Here is a 22,520-nt window from a genome sequence, read left to right as displayed (position 1 = left end):
CGCAGGGGGTTTGCAAAACAAATCTGAAGTAAACAGGTTTTCGAGGACAGAAGCGCGGCGAGCCGGCCGGGTTAGCCGTCAGGCAGGCGGGTGTGTCCGGTGCAGGCCGGATAGCTGAGCCGGCTGAGGATGCTTGAAGCTGAGGGCGAAGGAAGCTGCTTCTAGGTCAGCGAAGGGCAAAGGAGGCCAAACAGTGGCGTGGGTCGCCTCCACATCTCAGTTCTGAATCATCTAGTCAGAAACCGAGGCCAGACCTAAAGCCAACCTTCCGCAATCCCAGTCACCGATGAATCTCCTCAGGCACTTCCGCTAAGAAGCCGAGAGCCCAAGCTCAGGCTCCGTTTCTCAGCGCGCATGCGCCTCGGGAACAGAGAAGCCCAGTCGGCTAGGGAGGGGGCGTGTGAGTCGAAGAAAAGGTTTTGCGCCTGCGCAGTTTGCTCATTTCCCAGATCAGGGGAACTAACCTGGAGCCGACGTTGCATACTCTCGGGACTCCGGTCCGGACCTGCTCATCGCTTCTCGACGCAGAGTCGCAGCGAGTCTCCTGAGAGCTCGGCAGACTGGGGTGTGGGGAGGAGGTAAGAGCCTCCGGTGACAGGCGTCTTGGCTTCTCTTCACTCCTGCTGCCCTCACGGAGGGGGCGGGGTGGCCGCTGGACGCTCTGCCCTAGGGTCTTGGTCTGGCCCTCCTTTTCTTCCGGGGGCCGAGCCTGGTCACCGGACCGGTTCCTTTTCCGATCCCCTTCCGCGGGCCAGAGAATCAAGACCCTCAAACCTCGCGTCCCCGCTATGAAACCTGGAAGACCAGGTCAGGCCTGGAGGGTAATCACGGCGTCTGTTGGCTGTTGACCGGGGGCTACCTACTCAGGTCTCTGGGAGTGCTTGGCACTGCCGAGGGAGTGCCCCCCAGGCCGCAGCGGGTGGCAGCAGGAGCGCCCCCAGGGGTCTGTCGCGCCTGGGGAGCGGCTGCGTATGCCGGAGGGACTCGTTCCTGCCGAGTGGTAGTTTTTTCACTTAAAGGAGTCGACCCCCACCTGAAAATGTCATTGCTGCGGGTACTCTCTTTAAACCCATTCCCGCACAGATCCATTTTCCTCATCATTTTAGACAGGAACGATGAGTTAGTGTTCCTTCTCCATTATCTTTACCCTGGTACCTTAGAAAAAAGGCTAAAAGATGACCTAACTTTTAAACTAGTAACTTGTATTACTGTCATTGCAAATTGTATTCTAGATTAAGGGTGTTCTTGTTAGACTCACGGAAACCAGCCCGTAAGTTTGATACATTAATGGCTTAATTTAACAAAATAGGCGATTTGTTCGTTGAGTTTGGTTCCTTCATTTATTATTTTGAACTTGGAGTCTTTGAATTGGCAGAAGCTGAATGGTTTGATCCAGTAGAAATATTGTATAAATTTGCACCAAATTTCTTTCTTTATTTTCTCCCCTGGATGATAAACTGTATGCTTAGTGTAAAAAAAAATTCTAAATATAATAATGAATAAGGAAAAAAATCAACTCTAAGTCCTTTATTTAAAGGTGATCAACCACAGTTAATATTTTGAGTTTTTATGTTCGAGTCTTTTTTCCATACTATTTTCTTCATTAAAATGAGATTTTTATATGCAATTGGATTAGCTGCTTTTTTGCTTAAAATTATATCTTAAACATTTTCCCATGTGTTAAAAAATCTTTGTAAATGTAACATTTTTTATTACAAATATCTTTTGAAATAGTTACATTATAAATAAAGGTTATCATTCCCAATCATAATGTTACATAATATGATGGTATCATAGTTTATTTAACCAGATGGGTCTAAGGATCTCTTTACACACTTAAAAATTATTAAAGACTAAAAGTTTTGTTTTCTAATGCAGTGTATTTACCATTTTAGAAATGGAAACTCAGAATATTTTAAAATTTTATTTGTTCATTAAAATAATAAACCATTATATATTAAATAATAAACCATTATATAATAATAAACCATTATATATTAAATAATATTGTTGAAAAATATTTTCTTTAGAAATTTAATGAGAAAGGTGACATTGCTTTACATTTTTTGCACATCATTTTAATGTCTGGTTTACTAGAAGATAGCTGGGTTCTCATATCTGCTTCTCTTCAATCTGGTCTACTATCTTATTTAGGCTGAAGCATATTAAGAAACCCCAGCCTTACACTGATGTATACTTGGAAAAGGAAGGACTTTGCAGAACCTCTAAAAAGATCTTGGGGACTTCCTGGGGCCCTCAGACCTTAGTCTGAGAAAGCTGATTTAATCACCTATGTATTGATGAGCTTTTCGAAAGGTTTTTCGAAATTTTACTCTAATACAAATATTGCATGACAAAAGTTCTTTGTGATGTGTTCTTGTGCACAAGTGCTATCATTTCTATAGTAGTAGAATTGCTAGGTCATAGAGTATGTACTTTTTAAAAAATTTTGATAAACACGAACATTACTTTTGATGCCTGCATAATTTTATGCTGTGTTCCAGTGCTGGCATTTAGATTGTTTGAAATAATGATTTGGTGAAATATCCTTGCATATTTTTAGTTGTTTTGGACTATTTTCTTAAATTTCTAGAGTATTTAGATCAAATGTTCATTAATCTTTTTGAGGCTATTGATATTGTCACATTGTTTCACTGAGTGTACCAGTTTATTTCTACCAGTGTGTCTGAGATGCTCTTTTTATATACCCTTACCAACATTGAGTAGTTTTATTATTAAAAAATTATGTTCTGATTTAGTAGGCAACAAATATGTTTTAATTTGCATTAGTTTGATAGTATAAATTGTGTATTGAACATTTTTTTCATAATCTTACAAGTTGTATGCTCATATTATTTGCCCTTTAATAGTCAGTGTCCAGGTGTTTTTCTAACAGATTTTATTACATTTTAATATTGCAAGGATACATGCTATAACTTTTTTAGAAAAGAAAGATTATCTTTTTTCTTGTTTACAAAAATAGTACATTTTTGAGTGAAATACTATAGAGACATATAGATGTAAAAGGTTTATATAATCTCAAATAGATACCATTATTAACAGTTTAGCATTTAACTCTTCTATTGTTTTTTCCTGTGCCTATGATAGTGCTATTTTTTTACAACATACTTGTAATAATCAGTTTGTACTAAGCATGTGGCTTTGCAGTTGTTGCTTTTTTGTCATTTAACATTACATATTGAATATTTTTCTATAGAAATACATCTGATGCTGGGCAAACTTCTATCTAGCATGGCTTTAGGAACACTAATTATGTATGATACTTAGTTATCTGATGTCAGGCTCCTATCCTCTTCTATATTCTCTTCCTAGGTGATCTCTTGCGGCCAGTTCCCTATTCTTTATCTCAGACTTCTCTCCTGCAGTCCAGATCCTTATATCCAACTGCCTATTGGACACCTGCCCCAGGATGTTCTCAAGGTACATCAAACGTGAACTCATGTTTTCCCTCAGTCCTGCCCCTCTTTGTATTTATTGCCTATACTGGTCAGTGGCACTATCTGCATAGTCACCCACAGTGGAAACCTGGCAGCAACCTCAGTGTTCTCCCTTATTTTCACTCTCCAGTAGTTCCTACTCTTTACCCACTTTTATATCTAACTCCTTTCCATCTGTACTGTACTATCTCAGTTCAAGCCCTCATCATTTGTCACCTTAACCATTTTAGGTGTCTCCTTACTACTCTTGTTGATTTTCTGATTAATCTTCCATGTTGCTGCCAGTTTTTTAAATCATGAAGAGATTTTTAAAAGCCATTTTGTAAATATTGTAAATATTTGTTTGTAAATCTGATAGTACATAAATGGCCAATTGAGTAAGCATATTACCTAAAACAGGTTACCATATGTAAGTATGAGAAACTTGTTTAGAACAGGGAGCATATCTTATATTTCTTTTTAAAAAAATATTTTAAAGATTTTATTTTCAGAGAGAGGAGAAGGGTGGGAGAAAGAGAGGGAGAGAAATATAGATGTGCAAGAGAAACATCAGTTGGTTGCCTCCCATTGGAGCCACAATCCAGGCACATATCTCAACCCCAAGGGAACCGGTGACCTTTCACCTTGTGGGATGACGCCCAACAGAGCCACATCAGTCAGAACTCTTTCTTCTTCCCTTTCTTTTTTTAAAGATTTTATTTATTTTTCAACAGAGGGAGAAAGGGAGAAAAACATCAGTGTGCAAGAGAAGTTTTGATTGGTTGCCTCTCGCATGTCCCCTTTTGGGGACTTGGCCTTTAACGCAGGCATGTCCTGACTGGGAATCTAACTTGTGACCTTTTGGTTCCCAGGACAGCGCCCAACACATGGAACTGCCCCAGTCAGGGCAGGGCTTATATTTCTTTTGTATCTTCTGTCCATGGTAGATTACTGGCACAGTGTGTATTAATACATCTTGGTGGACTGAAATGGGAAGTATGTGCAGCTTAAGATTTCATGTGTAGGTTTCAGTGTACATTATTGCTTTATCAAACCTACAAATTTTTGGAATTTGTTATTTTTTAAAAAATATTTTATTTATTTTTAGAGAGAGAGGAAGGGAGGGAGAAAGAGAGAGAAACATCAATGTGTGGTTGCCTCTCGAGCACCCCCTACTGGGGATGTGGCCTGCAACCCAGGCATGTGCCCTAACTGGGAATCTAAACAATGACCCTTTGGTTTGCAGGCCAGCGCTCAGTCTACTGAGCCACAACAGCCAAGGCAGAATACATTATTATTTTGTGATTATTTTACCTTTTTAATATCTTTTAAAGCATCAAATAATATAATGAGTAGTACATTGTTATATAGACAGATATTTTGTGAATATTTATTGAACTCCACAATTTTTTAGAAAAATCCTTTGGCTTTTTCTAATGAGAAATTATTTCTAGACCTTTCAGTTCCTGTGCTTTATTTTTTTTTAATACGTTCTATATTCAGAGTTCCTTTACTATTTTTTACTATTATATTTATTTTTAATGTAATATTTATGTTTATCAAAGGGATACTTGTACATAATCTAAAGAGTTAAGTAATACTATGACTTAATGAAAAATAATAGCTTTCTGTTCTAGTCCTTCTCTCCCCTGCATCCCGTTCTCTAGAAGTATCCTTTCTCAATCATCGTTCCTTATCAGAATCACAAAATACAGAAAATGATTTGAGTAACTATTTTCTCAATTCCCCCAAGGATGGTATATAACTAATAACAATTTAGATGTATAGAAGAGAAATGAACTTACCGTGTAAAGTGAATGCCTTAGGGCAGTAGGGCTTAATTCTCTCACAGAAACCTTATTGAGAAAGGCTTCTCCTGAAGTCAATGGCTATTCAACTGTTTTTTTTACCTCTAATTTTTAAAAATAACATGCTTGCTTATACAGCTCTCTCCCCTCTCTACCCCCATTTTACCATAGTTTTAGATGTTATTTGCCAATTTCCTATTACAGAAAATCAGAGTCTAGTTTTGTTACATCAACCTCCACCTTTAAACACTGCATGGCACTGTTCCATCCCTCTTCTTTATATTCACAAATTAGTTGTGTTAATTTTATTTAAATCATCATTTAGTATTGACATAATTTAATTATGTGAATATTGTGTGATCATGTAAATATTATGTAAAAATTATGTAAATATTGAGTCTGATAGTATATTGTGATGGTATTTCCTTATATAACTTTTTGTTTCTCCTAGAGTTAATAATAATTATTAGCTTTTTTATATATCTATCTTTCCATGTACATCATAATGTGTTTTATATCTTTTTAATATATCTTTTATATCTTCTGTTTAATGTATTAATAACCCTTCAGGCAAGATAGATAAATCTCCTTTTTGTAGATTCAAACACATCAGATCATTTGTTTGTTTTTTTACTTCTTTCCTGTAATTGTCATCATGTGTTAGTCATGATGGGTTACTCTCTAGGCCAATTGCACAGCTTTCTTCCTGGAGTGTCCTTATATACTCTTCAGTGAATTCCATTTGTTTTTCTTTGTGTCAGGTAGTCTTTTTCTAGGATATCAGGTCTTCTGCTTTCTTGGTGTCTCCCTCATGTTAGTAGAGTACATCTTCTAGTAGCTTCTTGAGAAAGATTGAATGGTAGGCAAATTTGGGGGTGGATTCTCACAAGTCTACACATGTTTATTTATTCTACTCTCACACTTGATTGATAGCTTAGCTGAGTATAGAATTCTAGTTTGTAAATTATTTACTTTTAGAATTTTGGAGGCATGGTTCCATTGTTTTCTAGCTTCTAGTGTTGCTATCAAGAAGTCTACTTCCAAAGTGATAACCCTTTTTATGTGGCTTGTTACTTCTCTCTGAAAGTTTTTATATTTATTTGTTAATTATTTATTAAGCATTTTTTTGTGGCAGGCACTCTTAAAGATGCTTTGAATATATGGGTGAACAAAAATACAAGATCCCTTCCCTCATGGTACTTAATTCACATAGGGAGTTGTTCCAGATGGTAAACAACAAATATATTAAATACACTATACAAAATGTTAGAAAGTTGTAAAGTAAGTAAGTGCTTTAGAAAAGAGATAAAAGAGAGCAGGGTGGGACAGGGTGTCAGTAGTGTTGGGGGAAGGGAAGGTGGGGGATGCAGATTGTGGTATGAAATGGTGTGATCTTCCCTTAAACCACTTAGGTATTCTGAACTTCATAATGATGTGCCTTGGTAAAGGTTTTTCACTCATTGGGTCTGGCCCCAAATGGGCCCTTTCCACCTAGGAATCATATCCTTCATTTCTGGGGTATTTATTTCATTTGACTCTTTCTTCCTCTTTTCCCCCTCCACTTTCTTTCTGGATTTCTTGTAAATTGAATATTAGACCTTATTAGATTGATTCTCTAATTTCTAGTCTTTTCTCCTGTTCTCCTTCCTTTTCATTCGTTTTATTTCCTAGAATATTTTTTCAACTATATTTTCCAATGCTTTGATTTCATTTTTTAAAATAATTTTTTAATTTAGAACAGTTTTAGATTTGTGGGATTATTGCATAGATAGTACAGAGTTCCCATATATCGCATACCCATTTTCTCTATTATTATATCTTACATTAACATAGTATATTTGTCATAATCAGTGAACCAGTGTTATACAGTATTATCTAAAGTCCATACATTATTCACATTTCCTCAGTTTTCTCCTAATAGACTTTTTCATGTTCCAGGATACTACATCACACTGAGTATTGTTTCCTTAGGCTACTCATGCTTGTGACAGTTTCTCAAACATAATTTGTTATTGATCCTCTTGACAGTGTTGAGGATTACTAGTCATTCACTGTGTAGAATGTCAGTTGGGATTTGTCTGATGTTTTTTTCATGATTAGATTGCAGTAATATATTTTGGGAAGAAGACAACAGAGATAAAGTGCCATTCTTATCATATCATATTGAACGTACATATTATCAACATGACTTAACACCACTGATCTTAACCTTGATCCTAAGCTTGAGGTAGTGTTTGTCAGATTTCACCACTGTGAAGATATTTTTCATACTATGCCCTCTAGAAAGTTACTGTGTGCAGCACACGTCTGAGTGGTGAGTTATGGTCTGCTTCCTTAAGTACAAAATATCTATATAAGTTATTTGGAATCTTTTTGTATGGGAGATATGTCTTGTTCCCCCATTTATTTATTTAATCATTTATCTCATAGATTTTTTAATGCTTTGGGTTATAATCCAGTACTGCTTTATTTATTTTATTGTTCAGTTCATCTCACCTTTGGCCCTTGGGAGCTCTTTCAGTTGGCTCCTGCATCCCTTTGACATATTCCTACTTTTTTTTGTATGTGTGAAAGCACACGCAGATGTGTTCTTTCTCTTTTTGTATGTGTGGGGCACACACACGTGCACTTTCTTACAAGATGTTCCATGCTCATCTTGTATATATGTGCTGCCCCAGTCCTAGAATTAGTCATTTCTCCGAGGAACATTGGTTCCTTTGTTGGAGAAACCAGGATCAGGGCCCTAAATGCTTGTTATCATTGACATGTCTTGCTTCTAGGCCCTCTCAGCTGACAGAGCAAGATATACATGTGTGTGTTTATATATATGCATATATAGATGCATATATCTGTATACATATATATGTATATTTATATATTAGTATACATATATGCTAGTATATGTATATGATCTATGTATTTGATATTTGTATACATATATTAGTATATACATATATACAAATACTAATATATGCATTTGATATTAGTATACATATATACTAATATATAGCATAGATACTATATATAATTAGTATCTATATACATGTCATATATATATACACACTAGTACCTGTATATATTTCCATGTGTAATCATCTGTGCCATATTAAGCTAAACATGGGTTTATTTACACTGATGTCTCAAACTTAAATCCATTACTATATGGATTATTCTAGCTTCCTTTCCTTGATTATCTATAACCTTTCCCTCCACAGAGAGAAACCAGGCTTCCACCATCAGCCATCCAGTTACTTAATTTCAGTTCCAGTATACATGTGTACTGGTTTCAGAATTGTTAACCTGTACCCTCATAGGAAATCACTTTATCAGCTAGATTGTAATGCTTGTGTTCCTTTTGCCTTTAGTCTTGCATGCTCCACTCATTTCCAAAGGCCGCACTTGATTCCTCCACTCCCTTCTATAAGGTTGTTTTTTGCATTTGTAATGCATTTAGACTCTTTTGTCACATTCTGCATTCCATTGGGAGATCCCCTGACCTTCCAAATAATTTTTTAAAATTTGCATGCATTGAGGTTTATTCTTTTTGCTTTAAAGTTCTATAGGTATTTAAAAAGGCTTAATGCCTTGTATTCACTATTATAGTATCATACAGTATAGTTTCTCTACCCTAAAAAATCCACTGTGCTTTACCTGTTTAATTCTCCCCTGCCCCAAAATACTGGCAGTCACTGTGATTACTGTCTCCGTAGTTTTACCTTTTCCAGAATGTCATACAATTAGAATTGTACAGCATGTAGATTTTTTTTAGACTGGCTTCTTTCACTTGGCAGTAAGGATTTAAGGTTTATCTATGTCTTTTTGTGGCTTTGATAACTCATTTATTTATATCACTGAATAATATTCCATTACATGGCTGTACCACAGTTTAGTTATCTATTAACTTACTGAAGGGCATCTTGGATGCTTCCAAATTTTAGCAGTTATGAATAGAGCTGCTGTAAACATTTCAAGTTCTTGTGTGAACAGAAATCTTTAAGTCAGTTGGGTAAATACTTAGTAGTATGATTGCTGGGTCATATAGTAAGACTTCGTTTACTTTTGTGAGATTCTGTCAAATTTGTCTTCCAAAGTGGCTGTACCATTTTGCTTTCCCATCAGCAACAAATGAGAGTTCCTGCTGTTCAGCATCCTTGCAGCATTTGGTGTTGTCAGATTTTTGGATTTTAGCCATTGTAATAGATGTGAAATAGTATCTCATTGTTTTAGTCTGCAGTCCCCTAAAGAAAAATGTTTGTTATTTGTGTATCTTCTTTGGTGAGGTGTTTGTTTAGAACTTTTACTCATTTCTTAATTAGATTGTTTATTTTCTAATTAATTAAATTTTAAGAGTTCTTTGTAGATTTTAGATACAAGTTCTTCATCAGATAAGTGTTTTGCAAGTATTACCATATTTTGCTATGTATAAAGTGCATCCATGTTTTGGGCCCAAACTTTCAGGAAAAGAATCTTTCATTTTAATGTTTTTAATTCAACCCATGATTTATTTATATTTAGATACTTGTTTTTTGTATTATAAAGGAATTTTAGCATTTATTTTTGAACATATTATGGTACAAGAAATTTTATGCAACAAATAATTACAAAACCCAAGAACAACTAGAAGGTATTTCAGGTACTACCCACATATAATGAGCATCCTTATTTTTCCCTCAGAAATTTGGGTAAAAAAGTGTGCATTATGTGCATTATATACAGCAAAATATAGTATCTCCCAGACTCTGGCTTGTCTTCTCATTCTTTTAAACAGTGTCTTTTTCAGAGCAGATGAAATAAAATTTTAATTTTAATAATAGAATTTACCAATATTTTTCTTTCATGGATCGTGGCATTGATGTTGTATTTAAAAACTCATCACCAAACCCAAAGTTATGTAGATTTTCTCTTACCTTTTCTTCAACAAGTTTTATAATATTGCATTTTACATTTAGGCCTACTATCTATTTTAAATACTTTTTATGTAAAGTATAATGTCTGTATCTAGGTTCATATTTTTGCATAGGGATGTCCAGTTTTCTCAGCACCACTTGTTGAAAGACTGCTCTTTCTTCTTTGAAAGGCATTTGCTCCTTTGTCAAAGATATATTGACTGTACTTGTTTGGATCTGTTTCTGGGCTCTCTGTTGTGTTCCATTGATATACGCAGCCAGGTTTTAAGTCTTAAAACCAGAGTATGAGTCCTTCAACTTTATTCTTCTTTTAAAGTATTATATTGGCTACTCAAGGTCTTTTGCCATTCCATATACACTCAAGAATCAATTTCCTGAGCCCTACAGAATTGCTAGATTTTTGATTGAGATTGCTTTTAACCTAGAGATTAAGTTGGGAAGAATTGACATCTTAATATTGAGTTTTCCTATCCATGATCATGGAATATATCACATTTATTTAGATCTTCTTTGTTTTTTTCTATCAGCATTTGTAATTTTCCACATATTGGTCTTATATATATTATGTTAGATTTATACCTAAGTATTTCATGTTTTTGAGGTGCTACTATAAATGTTATTTTTTTTTTTAATTTCAAATTCCAGTTATTCCTTGCTCATATAAAGGAATGAATTTGGTTTTTGTATATTATCCATGTATCCTGCATCCTTGCTATACTCACTTTCCATTTTGGGGGGGTCAATGTTGGGGGATATTCTACATTGAAACTTATTGTAAATAGAGACAGTTTTTTTTTTCCTTTCCAAAAATTGTACCTTTTATTTCCTTTTGCCTTATTGCACTAGCAAGGTTTTCAGTACTATGTTGTATAGGAGTGGTGAGAGAAGACATCCTTCTTTCATCCCAGTCTTTGGAGGGAAGGGATATAGTTTCTCATAATTAAGTATAATGTTAGGTGTAGGTATTATGTAGATATTCATCATCAGATTGAAGTTCTGCTTATACTCATAGTTTGCTGAGTTTTTATCATGAGTAGGTACATGGTTTTGTCAGATTTTTTTGCATCAGTTAATAAAATTATGTGATAATTCTTTAGTCTGTTAGTATGAATTACATTGATTAACTTTCAGTTGTTGAATCAGCCTTGCATAGCTGCGTCAGTCGCACTTGGCCATTGTATAGAATTCTTCTTATACATTGTTAGAATCAATATGCGGGTATTTTACTGAGTACTTTTTAGGTCTGTGTTCACAAGCAAAATTGGTCTGTAGTTTTCTTTATTGTAATGTCTTTATCTGGTTTTGGTATTAGAGTAATACTGGTCTTATGAAATGAGCTAGGAAGTGTTTACTTCTTTTTCCTAGAAGAGACTATGGAGAATTGCTGTCATTTCTTCCTCAGATGTTCGATACAATTTACCAGTGAAGCCATCTGGATTTGGTGATTTATTTTGTGGGAGGTTATTCATTATTGTTTTAATTTTTGTTAATAGATATAAGACTATTCAGGTTATCTGTTTCTCCTTGTGTGAATTTTGGTAGTTTGTTTCAAGGAGTTGATCCATTTCATCTAAATTTTCAAGTTTGTGGGCAGAGTTTATAATATTCCTTACTTTTCTTTTAAGTATCTATGGCATCAGTAGTTATGACCTTTCTTTCATTTCTGATTAGCCTAGTTTATCACTTTTATTGATCTTTTCAAAGAAAGCTTTTTTGGTTTCAGTGATTTCTATATTGTTTCCCTGTTTTTAATTCCATTGATTTCTGCTCTAATCTTTATTATCTTCTACTTGCTTTGGGCTTAAATTGCCCTTTTTCCCCTAGTTTCCCAAGGTGGAAGCTTATATTATTGATTTTTAGATCTTTCTTAAAAAATATATGTGTACTTAACACTATAACTCTAAGCACTCCTTTCACTGCATCCTAAAACCTCACATTTCTGCTATCAATTTTTATGATATTTTTTGGTATATGTTCCTTATTTATGGTTTCTCCTTTCTGTTTCATAGTTGCATTACTTTTTTTCTGAGAATGTTTCTTTGACATTTTCTTCTGTTTCCTGCATTGTCTCCCTTCAAATTCCTTTTTGTTTGTTTTGATATCTTTATGTTTTGTGCACTCTTGTATATGATGGTATAACTACAGCTTAAAAATGAAAGTAAAGAAAGTAATATGCTGTATTGAGTTAGAATGACATATCATTGTTATTGAAAACTGTTCTGAAGTTATCTGTTGCCAGTGTAATTACTGTTACTTTGAAGTTGACCTTTTCTCTCTGGCTGCTGGATCTTTGGAGTTCAAAAGTTTCACTATAGAGTGTCTAACTGTGGATTTCTCTTTAATTATTTTGCTTAATATAGTGAGATGTCTGTATCTGTTGTGTTATTCATTGATTTTGGAAAAACTCCTAGCGTTATGTTTTCAAATATACTTGATCTGTGCACTCTCTTCTTTCCCCTTATGGGACCCCATTCTCATTCTGTCATTCATGTCTCTTTACCTCTTTCTCATATTTTTCTCTTTCTCATCTCTCTAGGTTTCATTATTGGTAATTTCTTCAGATAGGTCTTTTAATACATTTAGTTCTCTCTTAAGCTCTGTCTAATTTTTTAACCCATCTTTAAAGTATCTTTTATTTTTTCTAGACCTCAAGTGTCCTTAGTTTATGGCAACTATCATTAAGTGCTCTTTGTAAAGCCCTCTCATTTGTTGCCTTTTTTTCTTTCTTATTGAATTTATTGGGGTGACATTGGTTAATAAAATTATATAGGTTTCAGGTATACAATTCTATAATATGTCATCTGTCTATTGTATTGTGTGTTCAGCACCCCAAGTCAGGTTTTCTTCCATGTTTGTTGCCTTCTATCCCTCATTTCTTACTCCATTCTTCACTCTAGGCAACCATTCAGGTGTACTTAATAGTGTATATTTTTTGCTTGGATGTATTATTACAAAATTTGTATTGCTTTACTGTGTTTTACAAAACTAACAATTTGTAACAAACTGGAAGTGAAAAAAGAAAAGGCCATTCACCATAGACAGTTTGAGGAACACTCCTGTAGAGTGTTCTGCCTGCTGGATTTAGCTGATTGGTTTCCTTTGATGTAATTTAACTTGTCCCTCTGTTCTTGAATTTCCAATAAACATGTATTTAGTTCTAAAAGCTTGATTAGATTCAGGTTCAATTTTTTTTAAGCAGGAATACTTTTTACATGATGCTGTATCTTCCATATGAGGCATGTGTTTGGTTTGTCTATATTTGTTGACGGTGAAATTGATCACTGGAGTCAGACTTGTTGGATTGGCCCCACCATTATGTTTACCCTCCAACCTTTCATCTAAATTTAGTCCATTGATGAAATCCATTGCCTAGTCCATTTATTGCATTAGGGAATGCAAACAGATGATTTTTAATGATCCTCCTATATTTATTAGCTGGCATTCTTATCTAAAGAACTTTCCCTCAGCAACTAATCTGTTATCCTAAAGGATATTTTGTAAAGAAAGGTCAGGATAAATTCTTGGCTCTTTCTCCCTTAATGAATCAATGTCAGAGTAGTGAGTTAGTGCCATAGAATCCCTCCAATGGGTGGGTTGATTTGTTTATGCTTTTAGTATCAGTAAGACCTCTTTTTTTTTAATCTATTTGATTTGATTTGATTTCAACCGTTTGCAATCTTCGTTTATCTGATGTCCAGCTGTTCCATTTAAGCCAGCGGGAGCCCTTCAACTTGTCTCCTGTGTTCTTTTGGTGTTATCCCATTAGTCAGTGATAGATTCTTTCATGGTGTCTCAGGTTCACTTGGTGGAGTTCCTGTCACAGATCAGAGGTTCATCTACTTTATTCATAAAACTGAATTTTGGTTTTCTTGTATCTCTCTCTGTATGGTTGTTTTCTATTTCTTTAATTTCTGCTCCTAGTTCATAAGTTTTCAGTCTTTTCTATAATAGTATAAGCATCTAAGGTCCTAAGCATCTGTTGAAGTACTGCTTTTGCTGAGTCTCACAGGCTTTTAATATGCACTATTTTCATCTGGATGTAGTATACTTATATTATTTGATAAATGGTACTTATAACTATTTTTAGCTTTCAATTAAGAATTTTTTTGATCTGTGAGTTATGTGTTTTAAAATTTGTAATAGTTTATGTTTGCATAGTATGTTGTTAGAGTTGGTTTTCATGTCATTTTTTTGTGTGTATATAGAGGCAAATTCCCCAACTAAATTATAGATCCTCAAATCAATATTCATAAATTTTGTGTCTATATCCTGACTGTGTTTCTTGGCATATAGTAGATGGTATAATACTTGCATATTTGAGAATTTAATGAACTATCATACTTTTTATTTTCTAGGTATACAAGAATTAAATTCTGAGTAAGTCTACAAGTAGGATGGACAGTTATTTTAAAGCAGCAGTCAATGACTTGGACAAACTTCTTGATGATTTTGAACAGAATCCAGGTTTGTTGGTTTTTCATTTTTGTCAGTAATGAAATTTACAAATATCTTTAATTTGGTCATCTCAGATATAGAGTACTCTTAGCAAAATTTGGTTTCAATTTTGGGTAGTATGGTTTATCTTCCATAAAAGATTCACTTATTTCATTAAAATATATTCATTTATTCTTATACTGAATGGAACCAATAGGCAGAAATCAAAGTAAAATAACTAGAAGTTTCTCTCCAGATACTAATACAGCTAAAAGAAACACCTTTGAAACCAACATATGAACCAGCTAAAAGTAACTTGAAAGCTTTACATAATTGGTATTTCATTACTATGAGAGATGGTATTTTCCTGATCTAGAATGAAGACTAGGAAACTAGAGGGTGGAACAAAGAAGTTAAATTGTTTTTCAGCTGTTCCTTAGTTGGTTTTTATCGGTTATTTTGAGTGAATTTGTGTCACTTTGTAATATCTACAGCCAAAAGTGAAAACCCCAAGTACTTTTAATCCAAATAAAAGTAATTTTGGAGTTTTTACCATTTTGCAAGACAGTAATCTATCTCTAAAAAAAGTTTAGTTAGTTTGGGAGTCTTAGAAAACATAACATCTTTGTAATAATTTTGATTTGATACTCCTAAATAACATTGTATCTTTATTTCAATTAGATGAACAAGATTATCTCCAAGATGCACAAAATGCATGTGATTATAACCACTGTTCAATTTCTTCAGAGTTGGCTTCCTCACAGTTAACTTTACCACTACCAAAAGATCAACAATGCATTAATTGTTGTGCTTCATCAGAAACATGCTATGAAACAAATCAGATTTCATTGAATGAAAAAACACATGAGGGACTAACTTCCATACAAAATGAAAAAAATGTAACAGGACTTGATCTTCTTTCTTCTGTGGATGGTGGTACTTCAGATGAAACCCTGCCTTTATATATGGGACGATGTAGTAAACCTGTGTGTGATCTGATAAGTGACATGGGTAACTTAGTTCATGTAACTAATAATGAAGAATATATTAAAAAATTATTGCCAGATGATTTTAAGTCTAGTGTCGATTCTTTGACTGGATTGGATTTATCTTCAGTGTCAGAAACTCTTTGTGTTTCATCAATAGACCATGGTAATAATGCTGTCAGAGAGGAACAAAATGATGTCAACTGTGAATTACAAAACAGAGAAATCAGTAGAACTAAAGAATTGAATATAAATGTAAATACAATACTTTCGGATTCATGTAATTACAGTGGAAAAGAAAATTTAAAAGATATAAAGAACTCTAACCAGTTAGAACCTGTTGTTGATTTGAACTTGCCATCTGCCTTGACTCAACAAAGTTCCGAAATGTTTGATGCCAAAGACAACCCACAAGACAAGACCCAGCCATGTGAATTAGTAATAGCTGATGACTGTGTGGGAAAAGACAAGGTACATGGAGCAGTCATAGCTGCCACAGAATGTTTAAAAGAAGGAGACAGCCCTGTTGCTTTGCCTTGCAGTCTTCCAAAAAATGAAGGTTTATGCTTAAATGAGTCAAATTCAAGAGATGAAAATTTCAAATTACCTGACTCCTTTCAAGATAGGACTGCTCTATTTATAAAACAGTCTTCAAAAGAAGACTCAAATTTAGATCTTAAAGATAATAAAGATGTAATCCAAGATTCCTCTCCAACTTTACATGTTTCAAATGAAGATATATACTCCTCATTGTCCTGTCTTCCAGTACACAGGGGGTCTTTGTGTGGATCATTAATTGAAAGTAAAATGCATGATGATTGTTTACATCAGTGTGAGCATAAAGATAACATACAAGAAGTAGTGACTGTGCATGAAGACATACAGAAGAGTATTATTCTAGGTGGGGAACCATTGAAGGAGACTGATGTTTTGAAACAGGAAAAATGTAAAAACATACTTCATCAGCCATTAATTGAAAAGGTGGGAGACAGAAAGATAGATCCTGACCAGAAGGTAGTCAGAGTTGATTCTTTGGATTATTCTGATAACACTAGTTCTTCTATAGTGGCAGAATCTCAAATGGAGCTTTCTGGTGCTAATGCTCCAGAGTCTCCTGATTATTGTGAAAGTCTCACTTTTTTAAGCAATGATATCAATGGACAAGACCTAGATTACTTTAATATTGATGAAGGCATGAAAAGTGGCACACTAGTTAGTGATGCTGAACTTGATGCTTTTCTGACTGAACAGTATCTTCAGACCAGCGACATAAAGTCATTTGAAGAAAATGTAAATGACTCAAAATTTCAGATGAATCAGATAAATATGGAAGGACTAGATGATACAAACATCAGTAATAAATACTTCAATGCTGAAGCAGGAGCTACTGGGGAAAGTCCTGGTAGTAATATGATTTGTGAAACAATTGATAAACAATATACAGCAGAAAATGGCGGCCTTTCTTTAAGGGAAAAAAGTACAATTCCAATTGAACAAGGGTTATCTACCAGTAAGTCTGAGATTACAAATGAATTGTCAGTCTCTGATTTTAACAGTCAATCTGTTCATGTTGGAGGGGCCAGACCTAAGCAGTTGTTTAACATTTCATCAAGAACAAGGAGCTCAAAAGAACCAAATAAGCCAGATACTCTAAATATGCCTGAAGGCGAACCCAGCATAACAAATACCAGTGCTCTAACCTCTTGTACAACAGATTCTACAAATGATCCTCAGGTTAGCTTCAACTCGAATTACATTGATATAGAAAGTAATTTTGATGGTGGATCCAATCTTATAACTGCAAATGAAGAATCTCTACCTGCAAACACTTGCAAAGAAGGCCTGGTTTTAGGCCAGAAACAACCTACTTGGGTTCCTGATTCAGAAGCTCCAAACTGTATGAACTGCCAAGTCAAGTTTACTTTTACAAAACGGCGGCACCACTGCCGAGCATGTGGGAAAGTAAGTTATACAAATCTTTAAGTTGTTTATTCTTTTGAGACATTTTACATGAAATTTTATGTGACAAAAAGCTCATTAATAGATGATTAAAAGATTCCATTAATTTAAAATCATTGTTTTTCACCTACATGGAAATATAGAAAGCACTGTCATTTTATAGATTACTTGAGAGTTGAATAAATGTCACATAATCATGGGTATTATGTACTGGAAAAGGAGGAACAGTGGTTACTAATTTTTGCGAAATCTAAGAATACATGCCCTTATCTGTCTAACACATCAGATATTCCAAATTCAGCCAGTTCCTGTTTGTCTTTGAATACTTAATTTTAAGACTACTCTGCAGCTAGTGTTGTGGTCAGGTAAACATTGAAAGAAAAAGCAAATTGGCTTACACAAGGATCAGAACAGTGAAGCTGACCTAATTTGTGTTATGACACCCTTAATTGTCTATAAACTTCTGAGAGTTGGCTATAGAAATAACATTGCATTTTTTATTCAGCATTTTTCTTTTTTATTTTTGGGGGGCAAAAGCAGTTTTATTCTTAGTCTTCTAAGTAGATATTTTATATGGCAAATCATAAAAAAATTATATGAAGACTGTTGAATTGCCTGAAACACATGAAAAGGGACTAGACCATTGTTCCAGCAGTTAATCATGAGAACAATATTGCTTTAGTGTCCATAGGAATGTTTAAGACTTTTTAGGGGAGAAAGGACAGAGAGAAGAAATACACCTAATTGCTTCTAAATGGCAAAAACAAGCTATGTCTGATTTTTCCCATTTCATTGGGGAGCTAGGGATGTTGGGGGACTTCTGAGAGTTAATTAAGTTCATTCCACAATGAAGTATCATTGTGTGATTCTAGCCTGGTGTCAGGTCAGGTTATTCAGCATTTGTCATCAATATGTTGCTGTGAGATCAACTCTATTCTCTTTCAGAAAAATAACAATTGTCTACTTTTAAAGGTTTTGAATGAATCATAGTGTTTTAAATTATAAATTTATTCATTAAAGAAAATTTTTGTTGCCTTCCAATGAATAGAATTGAGTTAAAGGAATTCCCCTTGTTAGAGATACAATTTTAAATTCGGGAAACCTCATTTATGTAAAAGATAAAAACATTTTAATAACTACCTATCATTATAGTGATTAGAAAAATTATATAATCAGAAAAATGGTTTTTGATTAGAGTTTGGGCTTCCCCTCTGCCTGCCTCCAGTAGGTATAAGTATGCTTGAAACAGAACCAAATATGATATCTTATTCTTTATAGGTATTTTGTGGTGTCTGTTGTAATAGGAAGTGTAAGCTGCAGTACTTAGAAAAGGAAGCCAGAGTATGTGTGGTCTGCTATGAAACCATTAGTAAAGGTGAGTAGTAACCTGACATATTTTCTTTAAGTAATTGAATATGTTCTAAAAACAATTGGATTGTGACAAAGATAAACTTCTTTATTTCCTTAAGGCGAGGACCTAGTGTTGACTTATCTGGCTTAGGTGGGACATCCCAAGCTTGGTTTCTCTTCTTTTTGTTCCACTGTCACAATTAATACTACCAGTCTGGAAAGGAAGCATTCAATTTCTGGAGTGGCAGTTCATTAACTTTTAACAGGTACCAAGTCCCTAAATGCTGCATTTCATCTGCCTATTGTTTTTGCCATCATCATTGTCGTCGTCATCATCTTAATCTAAACATTTATTGAATACCTATACCTACCAATAAGTAGTGTTTAATCTTATATATTAATAGCACAAAGCAAGATAATAGTTTTTTTGCACCCTTTAGAAAATTACAACCTGAAATGGCAGTAAAAGATAAGGTAGTAATATCTATGATTTCATAGGTAAAATTTGTAAGACTGCCACAATATTTGTACATTTGTGTCTCATATTTTTTTCCCTTCTCAATTTTAGAATTTTGTTTGTATGTGTTTCCTAATGTTTCTCTGGCTCCCTAGCTAGCTACCATTATCAGCAATAACCTTTGTTGTCTTGAGTTCTCACAGTTGTGTATGTGTATTTTGTGTTTTTTTTCCTCAAATATGCATTTGTTCTTTTGAGTACTTCTTGGCATTTTCTAAGATTTGTTGACAGTTTAATTCCCAGCAAATATTATTTGGGACTTTTTAAAGACCAGGACCATGTACTAGCTTAGGCAGTGCTTCCTGTTAGCTAGGAGAATAACTACCTGATAATTATTTGTTTTTCTCTTTTGAATGAAGATTAATTTTTTCAGCAATTCTCCAAAAAGCTCTGATGTGAGATTTTAGCTTGAGGTAAGCTACTTTACTCCCTGCTGTTGACCTGTGTTCTGGAAGATAATACAGTATAACTCTTTTTATATTTCCATATTATCACCATCGTTTATAAAGAAGTTAGCTTAAGTGCTTTTAGTTTTGTTTTTTCTTACACTGTTTCAGTATCCTAGAAGACAACTACTTATGCTGTTAGCTGTGAAGGTTTCAAACATTGAGTCAACAGGTCAGATTCTAGTGAACATTACAACACATTCTAACTGTAAGAACCCATAAGGGAAGAAGATAGAGTTGTAAAAGACTCTCAGTAGGGTGAGCTCAAGCTTTGGTTTATTGAAGAAAATATTTTGAAATGGGTTTCTGTATTTAGTTATCTTTTACTTATTCTGTTTTGATATCTTATAGCATGTAGTTTCATTTATGATTCTCTTTATACACCATAAGAAAACATAAATAACTTATTTTAATATCACCTTTAGGGTTGAAAATGGTATAAGTGATCATTTAAAGTAATGTTACTAAATAAGAAAAGAAAGATGGCTCAGTGTTTGTGAGACATTTCATGAAGGAGTAGAAGAAAAAATAGTTGAGATAGAAATTGTGGATAATGAGGAAGTTGTACTGAGACTGTAAGTTTCAAGGTAGCATGCATGTCAGTCACATTAAGTTGACTTAGGGCAAAATGGAAATTACTTAGAAACCCAGAGTAAGATGTTTGGATTTCACTTGGTTAATGGAAGCCATTTCATGAGATTGCCATCATTTACTGTCACTTCAGGAAGGCAGTTTCAGTAGTGGCAGCATTCACAGCAGATCAGTTTGGAGACATTTGAAGTGAGAGCTACCAGTGCTATTCTGTGTTATTTGGATGAAAAGACATTCAGCAGTATTCAGGTACTATTCAGCATTTTGGAGCTCCAGCTGAGAACAAAATAGACTCCTTTTTCTCATGGAGCTTACGAATGTGGGAGAAATGGACAGACAGTAGGCAAAAAGAATAGCAGATGATGACAGTATCCTAAATGAAAATCAAAGAGTATAAGAGGGTAGATAGTAACTGATTAGTGACAAGAGGCTGTATTTTTTTCCTAAGGTGATCAGAGTAAGGTAATATGATAATATGACTTATGAGCAGATACTTGAAGGAAGTAAGAAAATAAAGCTATGTGTTTATGGGAAGAATATTCTAGGCAGAGAGAACAATGAGAGCAAACACCCCAATCTAGCAGAGCACTTCTTGACTTCTTGGAAAACAAGGAGTCCTGGGTGGATGGATCATAATGTGCAAGTGGAATTGCAGTGAGAGATGAGGTTAGATAGTAACTGGGAAAGCAGAGGAGGTTGAGATGCAGGCTAGGTAGGGTCTTGTGAGCCACTGTAACAATTGAAATGTTCACTTCACTTGTGATATTTAAAGGATTTTAAACAGAGAAATGGTGTAATACGATTTATGCTTTAAAAGAATCACTCTGAACTATGTTAGAAAACAGACTTGAGGGGCCCAGGGCAAAAACAGTCATATTAAATAATAATTTCTTTAGTAGGTATCAAACGTAAGCTAAAAGTAATATTGAAATAACTAATTGGTTGCCTATATTGAAGTGGAGTGCTGCCAAAGTAAGGGCATTATCTTTGTTCAGTGCCATTTATTTTTCTTGCTAAACCATTGATTTCTTTCTCTACAACTTGAAAAATAGAGTATCATATTTTACTTTGAAATTCAAAAATCTGAGATTTTAATGTTATTTTCCCCCCTTTATAGCTCAGGCATTTGAAAGGATGATGAGCCCAACTGGTTCCAATCTCAAATCTAATCATTCTGAAGAAGGTGCCACCATCCAGCCTCTACAGGAGACCCAAACATCCAGTGTACCTTCCCCTACAACTTTACCAACCTCAGCCCTTAAACAACCAAGTGTTGAAGGTAACTAGAAGAAAATACTGTGTCTAAGACTAAAGATAAATTAAGGTAGAAAATTTCTAGTGACGACAAGGTCGAGTGAAGAAAGAGATAGATATTGGAAGGAATTTTATACAGGACACTGGTTATACACGTATATAAGAAGTCAGAAAGAGCAAAATGGGCATACTCAAGTGACTCAGAAATTAGTAATAACAGGAAGCAACTACCACCTCTACGGCTTGGGGAACAAAAAGTGAGAGGCAATATTACTGGAGCGCAGTGCAGGAGCACAAGAAGGTACTTGGTTCTCAGACCTGGGATTCAGGGGTTGGGGTACTACATGGCTGGTGCTGTGACCTCTGGGGGAACACCAACAGGCCAATGCTAGAACCATCAGGGAGCCTAATAGGGTTAGTGCTCAGATGATTGGAGAAGAGTTCTGGGGTTGATGAAAGGAGGGCTGAAGATCACAGGACATGCAGCTATATCTGGGGGTGCTGCAGCTTCTGGAAGCGTGGCAGGAACTGGAAACAAAGAATTCCTTCTTTTCTTGCCTTCTAATCTTCCGCCAGTGCCTGCCATTGGTGGAACCAGACTAGAGGCAACTATCATGGGGGTCTGGGAGTTGCACTTTCTAGACTTCTACCCTGGCATCCAAGAGCATGGTGAAGAAGGGTAGGCCTGGGTTTGAGAGACAATAGGTAAAGAACTGGCATATCTCCGTTTCTTAAAAAATTTGTTTTTAAGTGTATATTTTACCACGATAAAAATGTTTTTTAAATTTTTGGACTCTGTTCTTTTTTATGGCCTGTCATGGTTTAGGATCT

The 22,520-nt window shown here is 34.8% G+C and overlaps 1 protein-coding gene across 3 annotated transcripts in view; it reads left to right on the top strand.

Moving 5' to 3' along the window:
* Window positions 1–399: 399 nt before the first annotated feature.
* Window positions 400–22,520, top strand: part of ZFYVE16 (zinc finger FYVE-type containing 16) — a 49,013-nt gene continuing 26,892 nt past the window's right edge. Inside the window, exons 1-6 of one of the 3 annotated variants that reach the window (XM_045847858.1) lie at window positions 400–578; window positions 3,334–3,441; window positions 14,508–14,616; window positions 15,268–17,534; window positions 18,810–18,906; window positions 21,553–21,714. In XM_045847858.1, the coding sequence (XP_045703814.1) occupies window positions 14,547–14,616; window positions 15,268–17,534; window positions 18,810–18,906; window positions 21,553–21,714 (2,596 nt within the window). In that variant the 5' untranslated portion in view covers window positions 400–578; window positions 3,334–3,441; window positions 14,508–14,546. Of the gene's footprint in view, window positions 579–657; window positions 808–3,333; window positions 3,442–14,507; window positions 14,617–15,267; window positions 17,535–18,809; window positions 18,907–21,552; window positions 21,715–22,520 lie in introns of those variants that run through there. The other 2 variants (XM_045847860.1, XM_045847859.1) reach the window with 2 other exon arrangements.

The sequence above is a fragment of the Phyllostomus hastatus genome, unplaced genomic scaffold, assembly GCF_019186645.2.
Source record: "Phyllostomus hastatus isolate PE091 unplaced genomic scaffold, TTU_PhHast_1.1 phas_contig_58, whole genome shotgun sequence".
Lineage (NCBI taxonomy): Eukaryota > Metazoa > Chordata > Mammalia > Chiroptera > Phyllostomidae > Phyllostomus > Phyllostomus hastatus.
This window is presented reverse-complemented; position numbering and strand designations above follow the sequence as displayed.